Here is a 20419-nt window from a genome sequence, read left to right as displayed (position 1 = left end):
AGTGCACGTGTGTCCGAAAGACAAAAAAAAGTGAACCCCAAAACATATTCAGACTTATAAACCCGTGCGTACGCACTTTATAAATCACAGCCCATTTTTACCCATTAATAGTCAATGCAAAGCGTTCATGAATGCTGATCAGTATAGAAATAAGCCTGTCATCCAATCCGCTTGTTATGGCTGACGTCACGCACCGTAATGAACGTAAACTGTTTTCGGGTCCAACCGCTATCAGACGCCATAGAAAAATAACAAAGAATGATGTAAAACTGCCAAAAACACCAGATCCCATCAGTAATCATAAAGGCCACACATGAGATACACTGAGATTTACTAATTATCATTTTTAATAACAATTATTATTAGAATTATATTAAAGTCAAACAAGGTCTCTGCTGCATGTTTATATTTATATCATTAATACTGAGCATTAACACCTCATTATAATCATTCATTAGTGGTGTCTTTAACCTGAGATACAATTTGAAGACATAATTGTAAAAGACAAATGTTTCTTAATTTCGGTTTTGTTATGAACATAATTAGGACTGAAAACGAGGACATAAAGAGAAACGACAGTAGCTGTATTTACAGACTTTGATATCTGATGATTATGCACATTTAAGGAAATATATTTAGTTATTTATTTACACTGTGTTCTGCAGTTATTGTATTTGATGCTGTCCTGTATTCATCTCCTCCTCTATGGAAGTAAAATAGTGACACATGTGTTTGAAGCAAAGAGACGTGCTGAATAGCACTAACTGAAAAAAATGCGTGTATTAACAGTTCTTGCAATTTAGGGTTCTGCAATTCAAGAAGCGACCTATGAGAACAACTAAATTCACTTTATCGAGCAGATGAGTGGACACCGTGGCAAACATATAAAGAGTATCTGCATTTCTTGATTTGATCTACGTCAGAACCGACTTACACCACCTGCTGGTGAAGCGGTCAGGCAGCGGGAAGAGATCATGCATTTGTAGAATCGGCGCTCTATTGCTTTTCCTGGGATTCCCGGATGTGAAACTTTGAATTTCAAGCCGAATTTGAACCGCTGAATTTGTGGAAGCGAATTTTTAAATCGAAATAATATGGACTGAAAATTATCTGTCGAATACTAAAGGTTGAATTTAAAAACAAGTTGAATTTTTTTAATGAAATTTAAAAGGTGAATTTTGATTTTTAATTTTTAGACGCTGATACCGAGTGTGAAATGTTTCAATTTGAAATATTCACAGCTTAAATGTACAACCATATTGAATTGCAGAACCTTATAATGTAAGAACTGTTATTACAATGCATTTTTTTCAGTTAGTGCTATTCAGCACGTCTCTTTGCTTCACACACTTTTGTCACTATTTTACTTCCATACTCCTCACACGCTCATGTGAGACACCGATGATTAAACATTTCTATTGAATATTTATGTAAGATTTTAGTGGGATTTTACAGGAAGGTCCATGAATTAATCATCACTCAATACAAGCGCAAATAACTATGCCAATCTTCGTGATATTGGATGTTTAACGGATATAAGGTCAAATTAAATGTGTGTGAGGCATCAATGCTTATCGTTTTATCAAACTTACTTTCTGCAAACTAACTTGAGTTCACTAACTCACCAGTTGTGTCGCCTCGTATCTCCAAAATGTGTGTACGCATGTTCAGAGTTTGCTTACATGTGTGTTTGTTTTAATAAATCACAACCTTTGCGTTTAAAGTGACGTACGCACGTTTCCAGCTCAATTTTGTGCGCACGCACGTTGATACATGAGGCCCCAGGTGTACATTACCCTTCAAAATGCGCGAATTGTATCGCAAAAAAGTTCTGTGTTTTTTCAGGCAATTAAGATATAGGCATTTAGCGCAAAACTGCGATGGAAACACTTTTTGACGTATTTACAAGTCACGTTATGAATAAAAAAGTCACATGACCATCGGTGGTATGCTTGGGAAGAACATTTGCAAAGATTGGATGTAATGAATTCACATGAAGTTATATGTTATGACGGCTGGAAAACGAATGAGTGCACTATATAGATTTTTAAGAAACAGTGAGGTTTTAAGAATATTATTCTCGCGTAGTTTACTGAAGGTATGGAACTTTTCGCAGCTTTCTTTGGAAAGGCCCGCCCTAGAGACCATATGACTGACAGGTAAAGGAACCAATCACGTTTCGTTTGGTGCCGCGTCATGTTTACAGTCCCGGAAATGTCCCCGCAGTAACAGACCGATGCACATTCACGAACGTGTCAAAAGTTAACAGAAACAACAATGATTAAAAGTTTATGTCGTGAACTTCGCATACTTTTAAGAATTGAGCGTTTAGTCGATCGTGATGAATTCTTATAGCAACAGTTGTAAACACGACAGCTTACTTCTTAGATCACACGGCTTTGTTGTTTCCAGGCGGACCGTTAAAGAATGCGACAGGCAAGTCTTCCGGAAATCCTGTGAAATTCAACCAATCAGATGACGACTTTCAACGTTTCGAAGTGTTTCCAGAAAAGTGCATCAGATGTTCAGCCAACGGATCGTGGGCGTGAGAACATATATCTGGAAATAAAGACATTTCTCTTCACTCTTTTATCACAGTAGGGGGCAGTGTGGCACTAAAGTTTGTTTGCAACCTGACAGAAAACGTACAAAGAAGAAGTATGGCCAGGATGACTTGAAACAAACTACACTTTAATCGCATAACATCATTTAATGGAAACACAGTCATACCGCAATATTGTTTTAACCGACATTTATAAACATCGCTTACATTTTGAACAAATCTGTAATGGAAACCTGGCGAGTGAAAGAGAGTGTTTTGTGTTCTACAGTGTGTAAGGTTTGCAGATAATGAGCGTGAGAGGATTCATCAACTTGATGACAGACAGATGGTGGACGGTGTTGCTGAAGCTTGAATAAATGATTCAACATTTATCAAGTGAAGCTATTATAGTGTAGTGTGTGCTGGTGTATAGTGTGTGTCCTAATGAGATATTGTGTGACAGACTGTGAGTTATTGCTCACTTCAGATGCTCAAACAAGCACGCCCACTTTACCTTTATATTTTACAGCTTTAAACTGACCGCTGTAGAGATTCTTCATGTGAATGAAGTTCAGATCAACAACAAATAGTAGAAATCAATATAACAGTGCTTCCCAAACTAGGCCATATCATGACGGGGGTTCACAACACTTTTGGCATGAAAGAACAACATCACATTCAAACCAAATCTTAAATCTGGCCATATATGAATTCTAGTTCAAAGTGGACAAATATGTATGAGGATAGTTGACAGATACACCAGATATGTGTCATATGGTGTGACATAAATCAAAAAGTTACAATACAATCTGTTAATAATATTAAAAAATTGCATAAGAGAGATTTCTCTTCACTGTAAGTTTATTTTCTCAATTTTCGCTGTCACACCATAAGATACATGTACACATTTATTTGTGATTCAACTATTAGTTCAACACATAAATTATTAAGAATGTTTTCAAGCATAAAGCAGAGAACACAGTTTTCACTTTTACAGTAATGTCTTTATCTATACGTACATTTATAATTTACAGTCACAGAAAAAAATTAAGAGACCATTTTAAAATAAGTTTTTCTGATTTCAAAATGTACTATAGACATGTGTTTAGGTAAAATGATCATTACTAATAATATTTCTCCCAAATTTCTAATAAAAATTGTATCTATGTGCGTTCATTTTCAAGTTCAGATTCACATATTTCTACATGTATTTAGAAAAAGTTCAAGAATGATATTGTAGGTTGCTGTTGGATGACTTTATGTCACTGCTGAGGTTTGATTTTGTTCTTATCCAACAGACAATGGACTGAAATGATCACAATACATCTAGAAATTAACATTAAATGAACATTTGTAATGATATTTTTCCGCGGCTGTATATTTGTTAAATATAAATCATCAGTCTATTTCACAAATATGTATGTGAAACTTTTCATTCTTGTGTTGTTGTTGGGGTCAAAGTGTAAATGTGATGCAGGAAACATCAGATTCAACGCTCATTGACAGAGAGGATTAGCTTGTGAAACGATTGACACAAATATTGCATCAAATGTGAGCACTAGTCCAAAATAGGATCAGTGAAGAGGCGTGTGTTGAGTTGAGATTGTAGCGTGTGTTTACATAAATGAATAAAACACTCGCTCCTGTTATTACAAGCCTTCAAAGCCAGCAGAGCTGCTGAAGAAAAATCACAACCCCAAAATCATAGTTTTCAATGAAAGATTCACTGATCACAGTGACCCTGTAGCACTTAGGCGGCACGGGAGCATTTTTGATATAGCAGAAAATACATTGTATGGGTTAAAATTGCCCAAACTCATTAGGATTTGAAGTAAGGATCATATTCCAAATATGTCAAATCGTTTTTTTTGTCAGTAATATGCTATGCTAAGGACTTCATTTGACAATTTTAAAGGCCATTTTCTCAATATTTAGATTTATTTGCACCCTCAGATTCCAGAGTTTTAAATAGTTATATCTCGGCCAAACAACAATCACAACCTGAATCCAAAAAAGATGCTTTAAGAATCTGACTTAAGGGTCATTCACCTTTGTGGATTGGTTCTTTTGGTCCAGACCAAAGAAGAAAATAAATAACTTTTGTCCATGTTCGCTTAGCATTCAGAATGGCATTTTAACAGCAAACCTAAAGATATGGAACCTGATCGCAACGGGATCGGACTAGAGGTCGGCCGATATGCGTCTTTCAGGCCGATACCGATTATTTTCGTGTGAATTAGACCGATATCCGATATTTTGAACCGATATATATATATGGTGTAAAAACGTAAATTTATATAGAAATTAAGAACACAGGCTCTGAAACATTTTAGAGATTTTTAATTCTGACTGAGAAATCTTAATCATAGCACTTATATTAATAATAAAAAAAGAAAGAAGGGAGCACCCAGCAGAATTCTGTAAACATTTTGTAAACCACAAGCAACGCAGTAAAAAACAACAAGGAACAAATGAAAAATGAATTGAATGGAATAAATTATATTTATTTATGTAACAAAATATGTTCTGATGACTTAAAAATTGCATTTTGCTGATCATTGGATTAACTATCACAATTAGAATTTATATAATAAGTGTAAATAATATAATTGGCTTCATAGCTTTATTGTGTATGTTGTTGAAAAGGCCGTAAATATAGCTTTTCATGAAGCTATAACATTAAAAGCATATTTTAGACACACTTAGTTAGTACATTAGCCTATTCCTTGAGTGTATTGTCGGCAAGACTGGAATTTAATCACACCCATGTGTGTCTTTGAACAATTGTGTGTATAAATAAGTTGCGAAAAATAACTCTGTCTAACATTTGTCGCGAGCAGCTTGAGATGCGGAGTCTGTGTGTGTGTGTGCGCATGAGAGCGCTCTGACTGTAGACCGGCGATTCAAGTTCTTTATGCTTTAAAATGTCTTGTATTTTTGAAATGGCGTCATTTTAAGTGACGTGCAAAATGCCAGCTCGATCAATTACAAGAAATGCTTGTGCAGTGTGCTGCTCGCTTGCAAAGCAAAATCATTGTTATACTGTGGATGTGAATTATATCTACATGATAATAATGCTTAAATCCTGCGGAACCTGCAGGAAACCCGCAAAGCTGCTCCGAAATTCAGGCACTAATTTAATTGAAATGTTTTGCATCTTCAGTGTAGTGGATTGATTCAACGTCTGATGCTGCCTTACCTCAGTGAACATGAACACGAAGCAGCTCCAGTTAGTAAGTGCTTTCGGTGTGAGAGTGAAAAACCCTTTATGTTCCTCCCGCGTTGATTGGCGTTCATTTACTGGAAGCTGCATCCAACGCTTCAATTGAAGAACTGTCATGCATGGGACTATGTGTGTCTGAGTCTTTAAATGTCAAATAACCTTTTAAAAGGTCAAATAAACGTTTCCCGTGATAGTAATTAAACCCTTCTGGAAAAAGTTGTGTTTGTTATACAGTGACTTAGTCCCAACAAATCAGAGGGGCAGTGGGCAATCGATTATCGGCTAAATCTTTGATATCGACGCCGATAATCGGCCAGTTCGACAATCGGTCGACCACTAGATCGGACAGCCTTTATGATTTATATTTTAAAACAGAACTTACCGGAAATCAATGATCATATGTTTTTTACAAACTAAATTTTAAGATGACATTTTAATGTTTCTATTTTTACCCAGCATACTTAGCTTGCTAAAAGCTAACACAGCTTTGGTTAGCCATACAATAGCATATAGAGATAACAACCTTTGTGCGCACCATGGTTTCAGGGATGGCGTTCACACTTACACAAATAAGCCGCACTAACAGAGCAATGGAACAAGTTTGTTGGTTTCACATTTAGTTGGATGGCCTGGTCAGAAGACTAGTTGTAATAATCCCGCTGGACTGCGTCCATATGATTTAATTTGGGTCAGGGTTAGGGTGATTACCCTGTCGCTTGTAATGATGCAGCAGAAAGCGGCAAAATGCAGAACCTTGCTGGCTTCACTTTTAATCCGTTTATGTTTTTCAACTATTAGTTTTGTTTCCAAAGCTTCATTACATAACTCAACTCAACTTTATTTATATAGCGCTTTTTACAATCTTCATTGTTACAAAGCAGCAGCACATGAGACACATTGAATATAAGTAAAACAACTAAGATCAGATACCTGTAAAAACAAGAAAAAGGTGAAAAGACAAAAGACAAACATACAAATGCTCCACATACACAATATGCACACATACTTACAGACATTGACATAGACGCACACACGCAAACACACTTGTACACACGCACAGTAAAAGCAAACATTTAAGTTAAAGGAGAGAGAACCACAGATAAAATATTAAACCGACTTTAAATTCCAATATGCAATATAAATTATAGGGGATTAATATTATGGAAGTGTAGTGTATGCATGATTAAAAAGATGCTTCTTTAGTCTAGATTTAAACTGACAGAGTGTGTCTGCCTCCCGGACAGTGCAGGGAAGAATATTCCAAAGTTTAGGTGCTAGATAAGAAAAGGATCCACCACCTGCACTTGATTTTGAAATTCTAGGTATTACCAACTGACAGGACGCCTGAGAGCATAATGCACGTGGAGGTGTGTAATACAATAGAAGTTCATTCAAATACTGTGGCGCTAGACCATGTAGGGCTTTTTAGGTAATAAGCAAGATCTTAAAGTTAATGCGATGCTTTATAGGTAACCAGTGCAAGGTTGACAGAACCGGGGTTATATGCTCATACTTTTTTGTACGTGTAAGAACTCGAGCTGCCGCATTTTGTACCAGTTGGAGTATTTGTAATAGGCCTGCAGGGCAACCCCCTAAAAGTGCATTACAGTAATCTAGTCTTGATGTCATGAATGCATGAATAAATTTCTCTGCATCTGACAGTGGCAGCATATGACGTAGTTTAGATATATTCTTAAGATGGAAAATTTTACAGGTGTTGGCGACATGGCTCTCAAATGACAAAGTACTATCGACATGACGGCACTTTCGTCTGTTTTATGTACTGCCAATGCTCTCAAGAATGCTGAAGGCGAACAGAAATGAGATTTAGGCCTATAGCTCTCTGCTCGGAGTGCGTCAGTCACGCTTGTATGAAAAGTGAGTGAAACACACACACAAACACACATTTTTACTAAATAATACATCATTTGTAGTGCTTTACTTGCGTACATTTTTGTACGATTGCGTTCATATCAGCAGTGAGGCGTACTGGAGTTCACATGAACCACACCCCAGACCTCCCTTTTTAAGCGGACCTGGGTACAGTCCGCGGGTGCGCACCCGGGTTTGATTAACATCAGAGTTTGATTGGTTTTGATGATGTGAACGCTGTCTTCCGAACCCATGTGCGCACTAATAGTGCTAATGTGAAACCACCCTTAATTGAACCAAACATGGCATATGTGAACACACCCTTAAACAGACAACATGTAATAAAAGTACACAATTTTTTTCATCATTTAAACAATCGGATGGATGACAGACAGGTATTTGTGAACCTTACCATAGCAAATATGAAAGTATCCTACAGTATTTACTTCACCTCTACTTTACTACATGAGGTTATGCACGACTCATACTGACATGTGTCTGAAATGAAAGTTTGGTGGAGGTGACTGTCCGTACAGATCAAATGTTGACATCAGATGTGTGTGAAATGCTGTGACAGTGAAAACAGATCAGTCTTTTCGAAAGCTGATATTGGCGCTTCAGCTTCTGTATTTCAGTGGATGACGGTCGACAGGAGAGAGTGTTCAAATGATAAATAAACTCTAATGTTTCTGTTGCAGAGATGATGTGAGGTTAACAACACGTTAGGACGTGGATCAAAATAATCTGGTTTCCCGTTAATACCACGGTATGCTCGAACAATAGATACGATTACAACTCACGTCAATGTTTCCTATCGTGCACAACATCGAGTACAAAGATTTCAGAACAACTATATGAACAAGTCATTCCTATCCATCCATTTGATCTAAATCTATTTTTATCAACAATAAAATCTGTGAGGCAAACTGCTTTTCTTTGATTACGTGAGCCTGTTCTTAAAAAAGAAATCAATATCTGGTAAAACAAAAGCGCAAATCTGTTTGGGGATTTCAGAATGGGTTTGTTGGTCAAACATGTTTGGATTATATTTCTCTCAGTAACATACAGATGCTCGTGTGGACCTACAGAAGCACATTACATCAGTCCTGTTAAAGATCAAGGTTATATGATGTTAAACAGTGTTGTGAGGATGAAGGTTGTGGGTTCAGTTAACACACACAGATCAATGAAAACACAAACAGACACACAAGTCTTCAGTCCCACCGGACGGCCGCTTCAGAAGGTTGACTTGACTCTTCTTGTCAGTTTGTTATTGACAGTGTAACCGAAACACCGGAGAGATTTACACACACTTTACAACCACAGCTCTTGTTCCTCAGGAGACTTCTCATCATGTTTCAGTCGTGTCTCATTTACATTCATGTGTGTTCATGTGTGTTCCCCGGGAATCAAACCTACACCTTTGTGCCAATGTTTCTCCTAAAATGACACACAAATAAGCAATTGTTCACAGTAAACGTACAGATGTAACAAATAAAGTGGATTGTACAGGTCAGATCACTTGGTCTCAAGAGAATTCGATGTGATTCATGAATGCAAATCTGAGCAGAATCTCCAAATTTTAAAACTCGAAAAAAAAAAAATCTTGGTTGGCTATTTTAAGAACAAAGATGATGATGTGATCTTTTCCTATTGAGGCAGCACACTTCATCCAAATTCAGAGCTACTGATGTAGAAAAGGGGAACAAAATTTGAGGATGATGATACTATAGAAGCAAGAAGTTGTTCTTAAATCAGCTTGTATGCTCATGCTTTAAAGTAACTTACATATAGGTTTGCTTTTTGCAGGGTTCACAATGATGTTCACATTGATGTTCACACTCCTATTGTTATCTTTATTTTCTTAAAATGTTCCTTTTAGAAATGTTTTTGTCTCTGTTTTGAAGCTCTCGGCTGTAGGGCCTGAAAATGTTTCACAAGAAGAAGAAGAAGAGGCCGGAGATTTCTGCTCCGAAGAACTTTGAGCATCGTGTTCACACCTCTTTCGATATCAAGCGAGGGGTCTTCGTCGGCCTTCCAACACAATGGCAGAGTTTAATAGAGAACCTCCGCAGACCCAAACCCATGGTGGACCCGTCCCGAATAACACCAGTGGAGCTCAAACCAAAGAAGGTACCGGAGGCCGTGACACACATCAAACATCATGGCACTGATGAAAGAACATCTAGACAGAACAGATTTACTTTTCTTTAATCATTTAATAACAAGCAAACAATGTATACAAAGTCGCCACACCGAATATCCAAAAATGACAAATGTTTTAATAGATTTAAAAAAATCCCCATCTTAATAGAATGTCATTTTTATTATGGTTATGATTTATTACCCTGCGTAATTAAAAACGAGGCATGCAAGTAAAACTCGGGCCTAAACTACAAAATGACTACAGCAAGTTGTGTTTTCCACTTGATATAGATATAGGGGTTGCTCATTGGTCATGTGCTCGGAACTCGTAGTTACGATATTCCCACTCCTACACCTGATTGATGGCAGTTGGTGAAAGTTTTTTTTGCGACATGACGTCTGTAACGTTATTTGACGGTAAATGTGATGAAATGTGGAAGGTTTACTCATATCAGAAGATGATTTCAGCTATTTTGTGTGTCGTTTATGCAGCAGGTTTTTGAAATATATTAGATTAGTAAACCTTTCAACAAAGAGAGATGGGTTGATTTGCGTCTGCATTTTGTTTTATAAAGAGAAGATAGAGGCCGCCATCTTGTTGCGACCAAACGGATTTGGACGGTAATAATATTAATATCTGAATAAGAGTTTCAAATAAAACCATAACTGCTTTTATAGTCTTTGAAACGCATGAATTTGACACGTCGATTTGCTTCATGTGTTCTAAAGAAAGACGCATATGGGAAGCCGAATTAGCTTTTAATCATTCTCAGGATATATTTTTGATTTCAACGATTCAATTCTTGATATAAAGAATATAATTTCTACTAGAAATTGCTATTTTTGATATCAGTAATTACATTTTCACTAGTAAAATCTTTCACTGTGAATTCTTAATATCAACAATCAAGCAATCTCTCACTCACAGAATTGTGTTTTCTTGATATAAAAATGTTGTCATGTCTGAACCTTTTATACAGTCTATGGTCTGAACTGAACCTTACGAAAGTTAACCATGGTGTAAAACCCATTCACACACTGACAAGAGTGTTGTTAAAGAAACAAGACAAGAGATAAATTCTGCTTTGAATGATGTGGTGCTCTGACCTTTTCAAATGATTTTCAATCACTCTCATGATATTTTCCATGTTTATTTTAACATATTTCCAGAATCTTTTGTATCTATAGTTTTTTTTAGCAATCATACAGCTAAACAGCTCAACATTATATACTGTATTCCTACATGTGTCTTATTGTGTGTTCGTTCTTCTAAAGAAAAGCTATTTTCGCTCCAGTTCTGTATTCAAACCTCATATTACTATTAAACCAAAAGCACACAATTTTTTCCTGGTTTCATGAGAACAACAGTACATGAGAACAACAAGACTACCAATCACAGCCTTTCTGTTAAAAAAAACGTGTCTTTAGGTTTGGACTTGCAAGAAATGCTTTGATAGTTTAGAGCTTGACTAGACCTAGTCTTGCACAACAAACGTCATCCAGAAATAGCCTCCTTAGAGGAAAGTGTGATTGTGAGTTGATGCTCACCCAGGTGAATTCACATGATCTTTAAATAGTGCTGGGTTTCAGCATTCATCACAATCTTCCTCTCGTCCTCCACAGACCATCGTGCGAGGCAGTATGATTGGCCACGGGGACTACATCTCAGCCATGCTGTCGGACATGAGCCGCCTGTCCGTGACCAGCTCCAATTCCCTGCGCAAGAGCAGCCCGTCGGCACGCAAGAGAGCGCAGTCGCTCGGTCGTCTGGGGGAGGTCAATGAGGGCGAGGTGTATCAGTATGAGGGTCTGGAGCCCTCTCACGATGAGCCCGAGTCCCGCTGGCCCGACAGGTCACGAAACATCCACAGCGAGAGCGGAACGCCGTTCATGGGTCTGAAGAAAAGCATCACGCTGCAGCCCAACGGCGTCCTGCCCCGCGCAAAGTCCACTTATGAGGTCAGCAACAGGTCTTTGGAGGGACCCCCGCCTCCTCCTCCGGCTCTTCCGGCCCCCCCGCCGCCCCCCATACACTTCCCGGAGCCTCCCCGGTCCACGTATCTGGGAGGAGATGTGGGAAGTCCTACGGAGAGACTCATGATGAGGAGAGAGTTCCCCATTGTGTTCTCACACAACCACAGACCCATTTCATGTTTCTATAGCCCTACGATGCCCATGCATCAACCGCACGGAGAACCCGATGTGAGGACTTCAAACCGACTACTGGTGCATCCTCAAAACAGCCCTGGAAGACCGTTCTCCTCATACGACCTGAAGGTAAACTCACATACTGAAATCATGCTGATCAGGTGGATCTGAACATGAGATGATGTTGGGTGATCCTCACGGAACCACTGAAACATCACGCTGGTTAATGGCTGGAACACACTACAAGACTTTTAAAACCTGAAATAGTCATCACACACTTACAAAAAAGTTTTGAAAGTTTCCGATAGGAACCCACAAACTGAACAGATCTGCACACTGACTCATGTAAAGACTGAAAATCTCAGCAAAAGTCTTGTAGTGTATTTACGCCTTAAGATTTGAATGATAAAACATTCAATTCTGTAAAATCATAATAAAGATTATTGTGTTCTCTCCCTTGGACGAAACGTCATTTTGACATCATAAATAATTGTGTTTTATTGCTTTTCCTGCTGAAATTCTCATAACCGTAACTCGCCACGATTTGTCTGAGTGCATTATACAGTATGTTGTCATTGAAACAGAGTCAAATTAAAATATTCTGAAAAGATCATTTGGATGTTCTGCTACTAGATGGAAAATATTACTGTTTAATAAAAATGAAGAAATAGTGGAAGAAAGAAGAGTCAAGGAATGATATTCTCATCCTCCGTAACATTTTTAAAGACTGTTTAAACACACAAAGATACTTGCATGAAGCCTGTAAGAGACTTCTAATGGCTAACCAAAAATTACTTTATATTTGTCTTGTTAAAACCGTAATATTCTCTTGTGTATGTAACTTCTCATGACCGATACAGGTGGTTTACCACATTTAGAGAAATTTCACATGTATAATATTCTATTCAAATATAAACAGTGTTAGTGTAACTTGTTACTTAGTAATGAGTCATAAGTAATAAAATACTTTTGGAGAGAGTCATTTGTGCAGTAATCTATTGAATATGTAACATGTAACTAGTCATTAATGTCTTACATTTACATTTTACATTTACACATGCATTTTTCAGACGTTTTATCCTAAGCGACTTACATTGCATTATCTTATACATTATCTTATTATGCATGATTAATAAAAACTTGCTTAGGCATCATGTCATCGCTTGTTTTTAGCAGAACATGCTTTGAGATTAACCGTTTAAAATGGTTACGGTCATGAGAATTTGTAAGGATTGTGTTAAACTGTCAGTAAAAGTCGTCACATTATAGTGCTTTTTAACATGTCCCATCTTGTTTTAAATGAATATAAAGGCAGTTTGTTGCTCCAAATGTTTTTAAGAAACCGTATTTGACATCTTAAAAGCAAGATTTGATGAGAATCCTCTGGTATGATACAGGCCGAGGCAGTCATGAGACATATGCACAGTGGCACCAACAGTCCTCTCGTGAGACCTCACCAAAGCATCCGCTCCTCCTCAAGCTACACCATCGGCCTCTCACCTAACATCAGTTACCGGCCCGCCGGCCCCGACCCCTTCATGAGACATTCCGGCTGTCCCAACCCAGGACTCTACCCCAGACAGGACAGCCCGTCCCAACCCCGCCCCTCACCCACCGGCTCCCTGGCCAACAGCCCCCCGGGGACCTGTTCCCCCGCGTTCAGAGCCCCTCTGCACCCGTCGCCGCGCCCCCCTCCCGACCCCCCTAAAGTCACCCACCAGCAGTTCAAAGCAGCGCTGCAGATGGTGGTGGATAAAGGAGACCCACGCTCATACCTGGAGAACTTCGTGAAGATCGGAGAGGGCTCGACAGGTGTGGTGTGCATCGCTCGCGAGAAACACAGCGGACGGGTGGTGGCAGTCAAAATGATGGACCTCAGAAGACAACAGAGACGAGAACTTCTCTTCAATGAGGTGAGACGGCACACAGGACTGTGAACGTGAATGTCCTGGACACCATTTCAAGCTCCACCTGTCATTCCACGTTAATATATGAAGTTTTCAAACGCACATCAGGTTTTCTCTATAAGCCAAAGTTCAGGTTTACACTAGATCATTTGTTGAAAAGCAGAATGAATAAAACAGACAAGAGTGGAGTAAAACATGAACTCTTGACACAAATTATTAATTTTAATTATTATTAAAATTACAGTTAAACTGAGGTCAGATAGTTTCATCTTTTCAATGTGGAATGAAGCGTTCCAGCCTATAGGGCTATCAAACCATTCATCACATCCAGAATAAAATGTCGTCTGTTCACTGTGCATGTTAAGTTTTTATTTATAATATATATAGCATAAAGATACACGTATATATTTAGGGAAACTATAAAAATGAATTATCATCTATTTATCATTTAAATTAGGGCTGTGCAATATATCCAAATATCGCAAATGTGCATACCACAATGGTTTGCAATAAATGAGCTATTTAATTCTTCGAAAAGTTATGTATGGTCAAATTTTTAGGCCGATGGGGATTGTAGTATCTATCTGGCAAGCGGATGTTAGTTGGCATATACGTGCGTGCGTGCGAATGCTAGCGTTCATGTACTCTGACACAAATCAATCAAACATTCGCATCGCAAAGCTTTCATAGCGAGCAAAGAAGATCCATCCTGAGACATCCACGGCTGCTGATGAGCATTTAATGAACAAGCACCTCAAAGATATGGCAGCATTTTTCAGAAATCTTTCAGAAGTTGTAGTGATGCTGTCTTCTTCCTAAAATAATGTGAAACATATGTTGGTCATATCATTTTTTTTATTGATTTTAATACAATTTAAATTGATTTTAGAAAAATAAATATCGTATCGCATATCGAAAATCTCATTATTTAGCATGACATCACATATCGCATTTTTCTCAATATCGCACAACCCTACTTTAAATGATTGGGAAATATAAGTACATGTAAATATTTCCTTACTATGTCTGCATGTATTTGTATATGAACACAAACTTGATATGCACAGTACACAAACTTTTATTCTGGATGTTATTAATCGCGGTAAACAATGATTATTGTTGTTCTCTACCCCTGTTGACAGTATAATTTATTGATCATTTTAATTCTAATAATTTGTTTTTAATTATTCTTTTTATATTGTTATCCAATCCAGCACTGTGATGATTACAAATACACAGATCAAAATTCTGTTGTTCAGTTCTTAATGGTTTCTTTAGCACTTTCACAACTTTAGAGACAATAAAATAGATTTAGTATAAGTAATGATAACAAAGAGAAATTGAGAAAACATGATTTCTGGAAACGCAATGCAGGAAAACTCATGTGGATTACAATTACAGGTGAACCATTACATCATGACCAGAAGCCTCAATGACTGACAGCTGTCCGTTTGTGATCATCTCTGTGTTTCTCAGTGTGTTTGAGCACCAGATACAGCGACCAATCAGAGAAGAGAAACAGTGACGTGTCCTTTAGCTCTTCCTTTCAGATTTTTAATTGACAACATCATTATTCGTTTTTTTCACATTATATGATTTGGTTTTGGATGTTTATAGAAGGAATATGGCATGCAGCTGTGTCACAGAAAGTTATGAAACATCTAAAATCTTCAAAGTAAAATCTGTTCATCGACAGTAATAATCGCAATAATGCAGCTCCAGTAGAGATGTTCGGACGGTTTTTCTTCTGTCCCTTCACTCATCTGACCCGTCTCATCTCTCACATGAACGTCTCGTCACAGGTCGTGATCATGAGGGATTATCAGCACAGGAATGTGGTGGAGATGTTCAAGAGCGCTCTTGTGGAGGAGGAACTCTGGGTCATCATGGAATATCTACAGGGAGGAGCTTTAACAAACATCGTCTCTGAAACCAGGTATGAATGCACAGTATAGATATATATATATATATCTTTTATTTATTTATTGAAGAACATAATCCACATGATGAAAAACAGGGATGATGTCACAGCATCCAGATAAAAGCAAGAAATATGACTGAGGTGAATCTGAACTTGTTTTCTTTGCATATTTGAGGTTTGAAAACACAGAGCTTCTTTTCTGTTATTTTCACCTGTTTCTTCAGTTTTATTTTTTTGCAAATAGTGACAATATTTTTATTAGATGTTTGGAAGAAATATTGTCAGTAGTTCACAGAATGGGGACTTTAAATTCAAGTTTGCTCTGATTGTAATGAGTGTCATTTACAGTTTTTTACAGACGCTGTGACACATTTCTCAATACTTAGGTCACTTTTGCAAAACTCTTCACACAGTGAGCACAACAGAAGTCTATGTGGGCTAAACTGAGGATCAATTATCATTGCTTTGGCACAAAATGCATTCAATGACTACATCTCTCAAATGTCATGAATTCTTTTCTCATTTAGACAAAACAACTGCCAAAACTTTTTGTACGTACACGCCAATTTGCACATGCTTATGTTCAAGTCAATAACATAATACAAAACTCAATAAGACGGCAATTTGCTACATTTCTACAGTAATATTTTAATGAAATATATTTTAAATCTTAAAATAAAATGCTATAAAAACAATTGAACAATAAGACCAGCCACAGCTGATTCTCATTGTAGATGAACATCTACACAGGTTTTACTCTTTCAATTTCATTACAAAAGGAGACAACTGCTGAATAGTTTTGTATTGTGATGTAAACATGGACTCAGCCAGAAATAGAGAAGTGGCTAAAAGAGGAAGAAGAGTGGTTGGGAGGGGGCGAAGAATACGGATGCATGGTGGAAGAAGAATAAGAGGAAGATCAAGAGCTGAAGTCTCAGATGAGATCAGAGCTACTGTAATTGATCATGTAGTAAATCATGGTCTCTCAATGAGAGAAGCTGCCAAATCTGCAACGCTCTACAGTGACATCTATTGTTAGAGTTCTCCGGCAAACCAACAGGTAACTTGTATTCTGCAAGGGCATTTGACTGAGTTGCACATTACAGAAGGTGTATTGCCCTAGATGACATAAGATGTGATGTGGATGAGAACCTGTGGCCAAATGGAGAAGACCGAGTAGATTAGCATTACTATCGTATCTGTATCAGTGGATGGTGTGCATACAAATTCTTGTATTTTGGAATTACTCAGTGAAAAATAAACAAAAAAAACCCCGACAAAATATTGACGAATTCTGCATCATGTCTGATTCATTCCCGTAACATATATTGCAGTGAAATATAACCAGAGATGTGGCCTTGTTATACACAAGAAAACATTGTATAATGCTACATGTTGTTAGTGTTTTTTAGGTCATTGTTTTGTGGGTGAGAAAGTGTGTTTGTCGGCTGTCAACCTTTGCTAGTGTTCTGGAAGAACGAGTTGATTTGAGACCTGAATAAAGTGTTTTGGTAGTTGTAGTGCATTTTGAATGTGAAATGAACTGCTTTGCCAGTTTGAAAGTTGGTGAGGAGAACTGTGTGAAGAGTTTTGCAGAAAGTATTGTATTGAGCATTGAGAAATGTGTCCTAGCGTCTGTAAAAAACTGTAAAGATGCTTGGGCCTCACGCTGTTGTAATGTGACTGTAGTGTTTCATTCATGCCACAAGAGGACGATGTGTGTGTGTGAATGTGTGAGATGGCTTCATGGATTGACACTTCTTATCCTGTGCAAGAGACTTTTATTCCATTCTACAATCAGATAAGCAAATGTTGTGATGATATTTGGGGTGGAATTGATTTGTGTTCTGATTCCGTCGGTCCTGAGACTCCAAAGCGATGTTGACATCACAGAAGAACAAGATCTGACCCGAGTGAGACACCATTCATTTTACACACAGTGCCAGAGAGAACAAGAACAGTAGATTGAAGACTTTCTCTGGGAATGAAATGACATGAATAAACCCCACAGTTGAGTGAATAACAACGAAGGGGTTATTCTGATCTTTCCCAACTGATTGCGATTTTTCAGAAAGCTGCTGAAATGTTCTTGTAGTTTTTCTTCTGCTGTGGTAAAAACAGATTCATTACGAGAACATTAAATGTGCTTTTATAAAAAAAAGCTCTAAAACCTGATTGGATGATGGCAAGCGTGAGGAGCACAGTGATTATAGAGATGATCATTGTTTTCTGACACACGAGGAGGTTTTAAAGAGCACTGTTGATGTGATGTTGTTATCTTCAGACTGAGTGAAGAACAGATCGCTACGGTGTGTGAGGCCGTCCTGCAGGCGCTGGCGTATCTCCACTCACAGGGCGTCATTCACAGAGACATCAAGAGTGATTCAATACTGCTCTCACTCGACGGCAGGGTGAGTTCATCTGTCTGAACCTGTCTGTCTGTCTGTCTGTCTGTCTGTCTGTCTGTGTAAACCTCTGTTTGAACAAGTCACTCACGAGTCATCGCATCTCAACGCTAGATTGATAGACAGGTCTCCCTATCCCACACCTGATTGATTAACCAACACATTATCTGTAAGGTTTTGAAATAACTTGACTAAATAAAAGCAAGGAAAAGGCTCCTGCTCAACCCACCTAAAGCATTTTTCTCCGGTCTAACACGCTCAAAAGAAGCCATCATACCGTAGGAACCCACTCAATCTGGCAACACTGCTCATACCCTGTTTTTGTTTTTCCTCCAGATCAAGCTGTCAGACTTTGGGTTTTGTGCCCAGATCAGTAAAGATATTCCTAAGAGGAAGTCATTGGTGGGAACGCCATACTGGATGGCACCTGAGGTCATCTCAAAATCACCGTATGGCACCGAGGTCAGAGGCTCAAAACACTGTAAGATTGAGAAGCTGTTGAGACAGACGATAAGATGTTTTGTGAAATCTGCAGGTGGATGTTTGGTCTCTGGGGATCATGGTGGTGGAGATGGTTGATGGAGAACCGCCGTATTTCAGCGAAACACCCGTGGCTGCCATGAAGAGGCTTCGAGACGAGCTGGCACCCACCGTACGCAACCTTCATCAGGTGATGATAAAAATCTAGAGTATTATACAGATGAGTCATAGCCAAGGCGCTGGTTTGATGTCCTGTTTCTCCGCAGGTGTCCCCTGTGCTGAAGGATTTCCTGGACCGGATGTTGACTCGAGATCCGATGGAACGAGCGAGTGCCACAGATCTTCTGGAGCATCCTTTCCTCCTGCAGGCCAGCTCTCCTCAGTGTCTGGTGCCTCTAGTGGAACAGTACCGCAAGCGCATGTCTCGCTGCTGAAGATTCTCCCTCGCGCCGGCGCTGACCGTTTCACTCGAGACCCCGGGGGGCTTCTCACCGTGTTAGATGCTCTGAAGAGCGGAAAATAACCAGTGGTGGAGCACTTTTATCCCGTGAAAAGCATCTTTTTTCCCTAAGGGGTCAGAATATGGTCGAGACGTGAACTCCACACAGACTTGGGTTATCGGTGCTTAAACGGTGGCGGATTTTAAGAGGAAATGTACACACATTCTCGGCCCCTACATGAGCACTCCACATATCCAAAAACGTGACTGTTTTGGAAAACGAAAACTGAAGGAAACTTTCAGAGTGAACTTGAAGGAATCATCAGCATTTTTCCACAAAAAGCTGGCGGTCCCTCAGTACCGGCTCGCATGTATTGTCGCTCCAAGCTTGAATTTTGTTGGCAAACGCTGAAAACAAATGATGTCATGATTCGTCAGTACTGACAGGTGCAGCTGTTTTTAATGAGCCGTGTAACCAACTGTACATATTTTAATGACCTATTTATTATTTTTGCAATGGATTGACATGAGCACCTGCTTTTGGAAAGGGTGCCGTGAGCGGACTTGTAAACCATGTAAATTTTGCATCTGAGCTAAAGAGGGTTTTTCTTCAAACTCAGTCACAGTGAGCGTCAGAAGAACTAATAATGTACATAAACTGTAAATGTTTTGGTTTACATTGTTCATTATGAAAGATGAAAGTTTTATTTAATGTGTGTTTAGATGCAACATTCATGGTGGTATTTCTGTATACAGTTGTGCTGTGATGCTCCCAGAATTGAGAGAGAGAGAGAGAGAGAGAGAGAGAGAGAGAATTGTTCTGTCAGTGTGATTTTTAATTCTTGGTTGATCTTCATATTTCAAACAGGTCATACACTCCTAAAAAGAAAGGTGTTAGGAAGGGCTCTTTCCAGCGATGCCATAGAAGAGCCATTTTTGGTACCCCAAAGAGTCACAGCTTCAATTCTTTTACATTCTGTATAGTCTGCAGAGACGTTTTCCACCACAGAGAACCTTTATTGAAACAGAATGTTAAAGCTTGTTTGAGATCATACAGCTTGACAAATAACTATTTGAGAACCTTTATTTTCAGGAGTGCAGCAGAACATCTATAACAGTGTTTTATAAATGAAAGAAGAGTTCACTCACAAATAAAAACACAGTTATTTACTCATACTTTTGTCTTGATATTTTCTCTACAGAACATAAACGTGAGTTTGGTTCCTGAATTCTTTTCTTTTTTGAAGCCTGACCGTTGGGCTGATATTGACCGGTTCTGTGTGTCCTGAGGTTTATCTAAACTCTCTTAAAAAGTTGTTCACAGCGATCCCATAGAA

The 20419-nt window shown here is 38.5% G+C and overlaps 1 protein-coding gene across 1 annotated transcript in view; it reads left to right on the top strand.

Moving 5' to 3' along the window:
* LOC130437422 (serine/threonine-protein kinase PAK 6) overlaps positions 1-20227 on the top strand; it is a 22604-nt gene extending 2377 nt beyond the window's left edge. Inside the window, exons 2-9 of the mRNA XM_056768815.1 lie at positions 9545-9770; positions 11406-12059; positions 13328-13843; positions 15640-15773; positions 18043-18169; positions 18500-18625; positions 18699-18833; positions 18910-20227. Coding sequence (XP_056624793.1) covers positions 9567-9770; positions 11406-12059; positions 13328-13843; positions 15640-15773; positions 18043-18169; positions 18500-18625; positions 18699-18833; positions 18910-19077 — 2064 coding nt within the window. The 5' untranslated portion in view covers positions 9545-9566 and the 3' untranslated portion in view covers positions 19078-20227. The remainder of the gene's footprint in view (positions 1-9544; positions 9771-11405; positions 12060-13327; positions 13844-15639; positions 15774-18042; positions 18170-18499; positions 18626-18698; positions 18834-18909) is intronic.
* The last annotated feature ends 192 nt before the right edge of the window (positions 20228-20419 follow it).

Source organism: Triplophysa dalaica, chromosome 15 (genome assembly GCF_015846415.1).
Source record: "Triplophysa dalaica isolate WHDGS20190420 chromosome 15, ASM1584641v1, whole genome shotgun sequence".
In the NCBI taxonomy this organism is placed as follows: Eukaryota; Metazoa; Chordata; class Actinopteri; order Cypriniformes; family Nemacheilidae; genus Triplophysa; species Triplophysa dalaica.
Note: the sequence above shows the minus strand (reverse complement) of the source record. Positions and strands in the feature narration are given on the sequence as shown.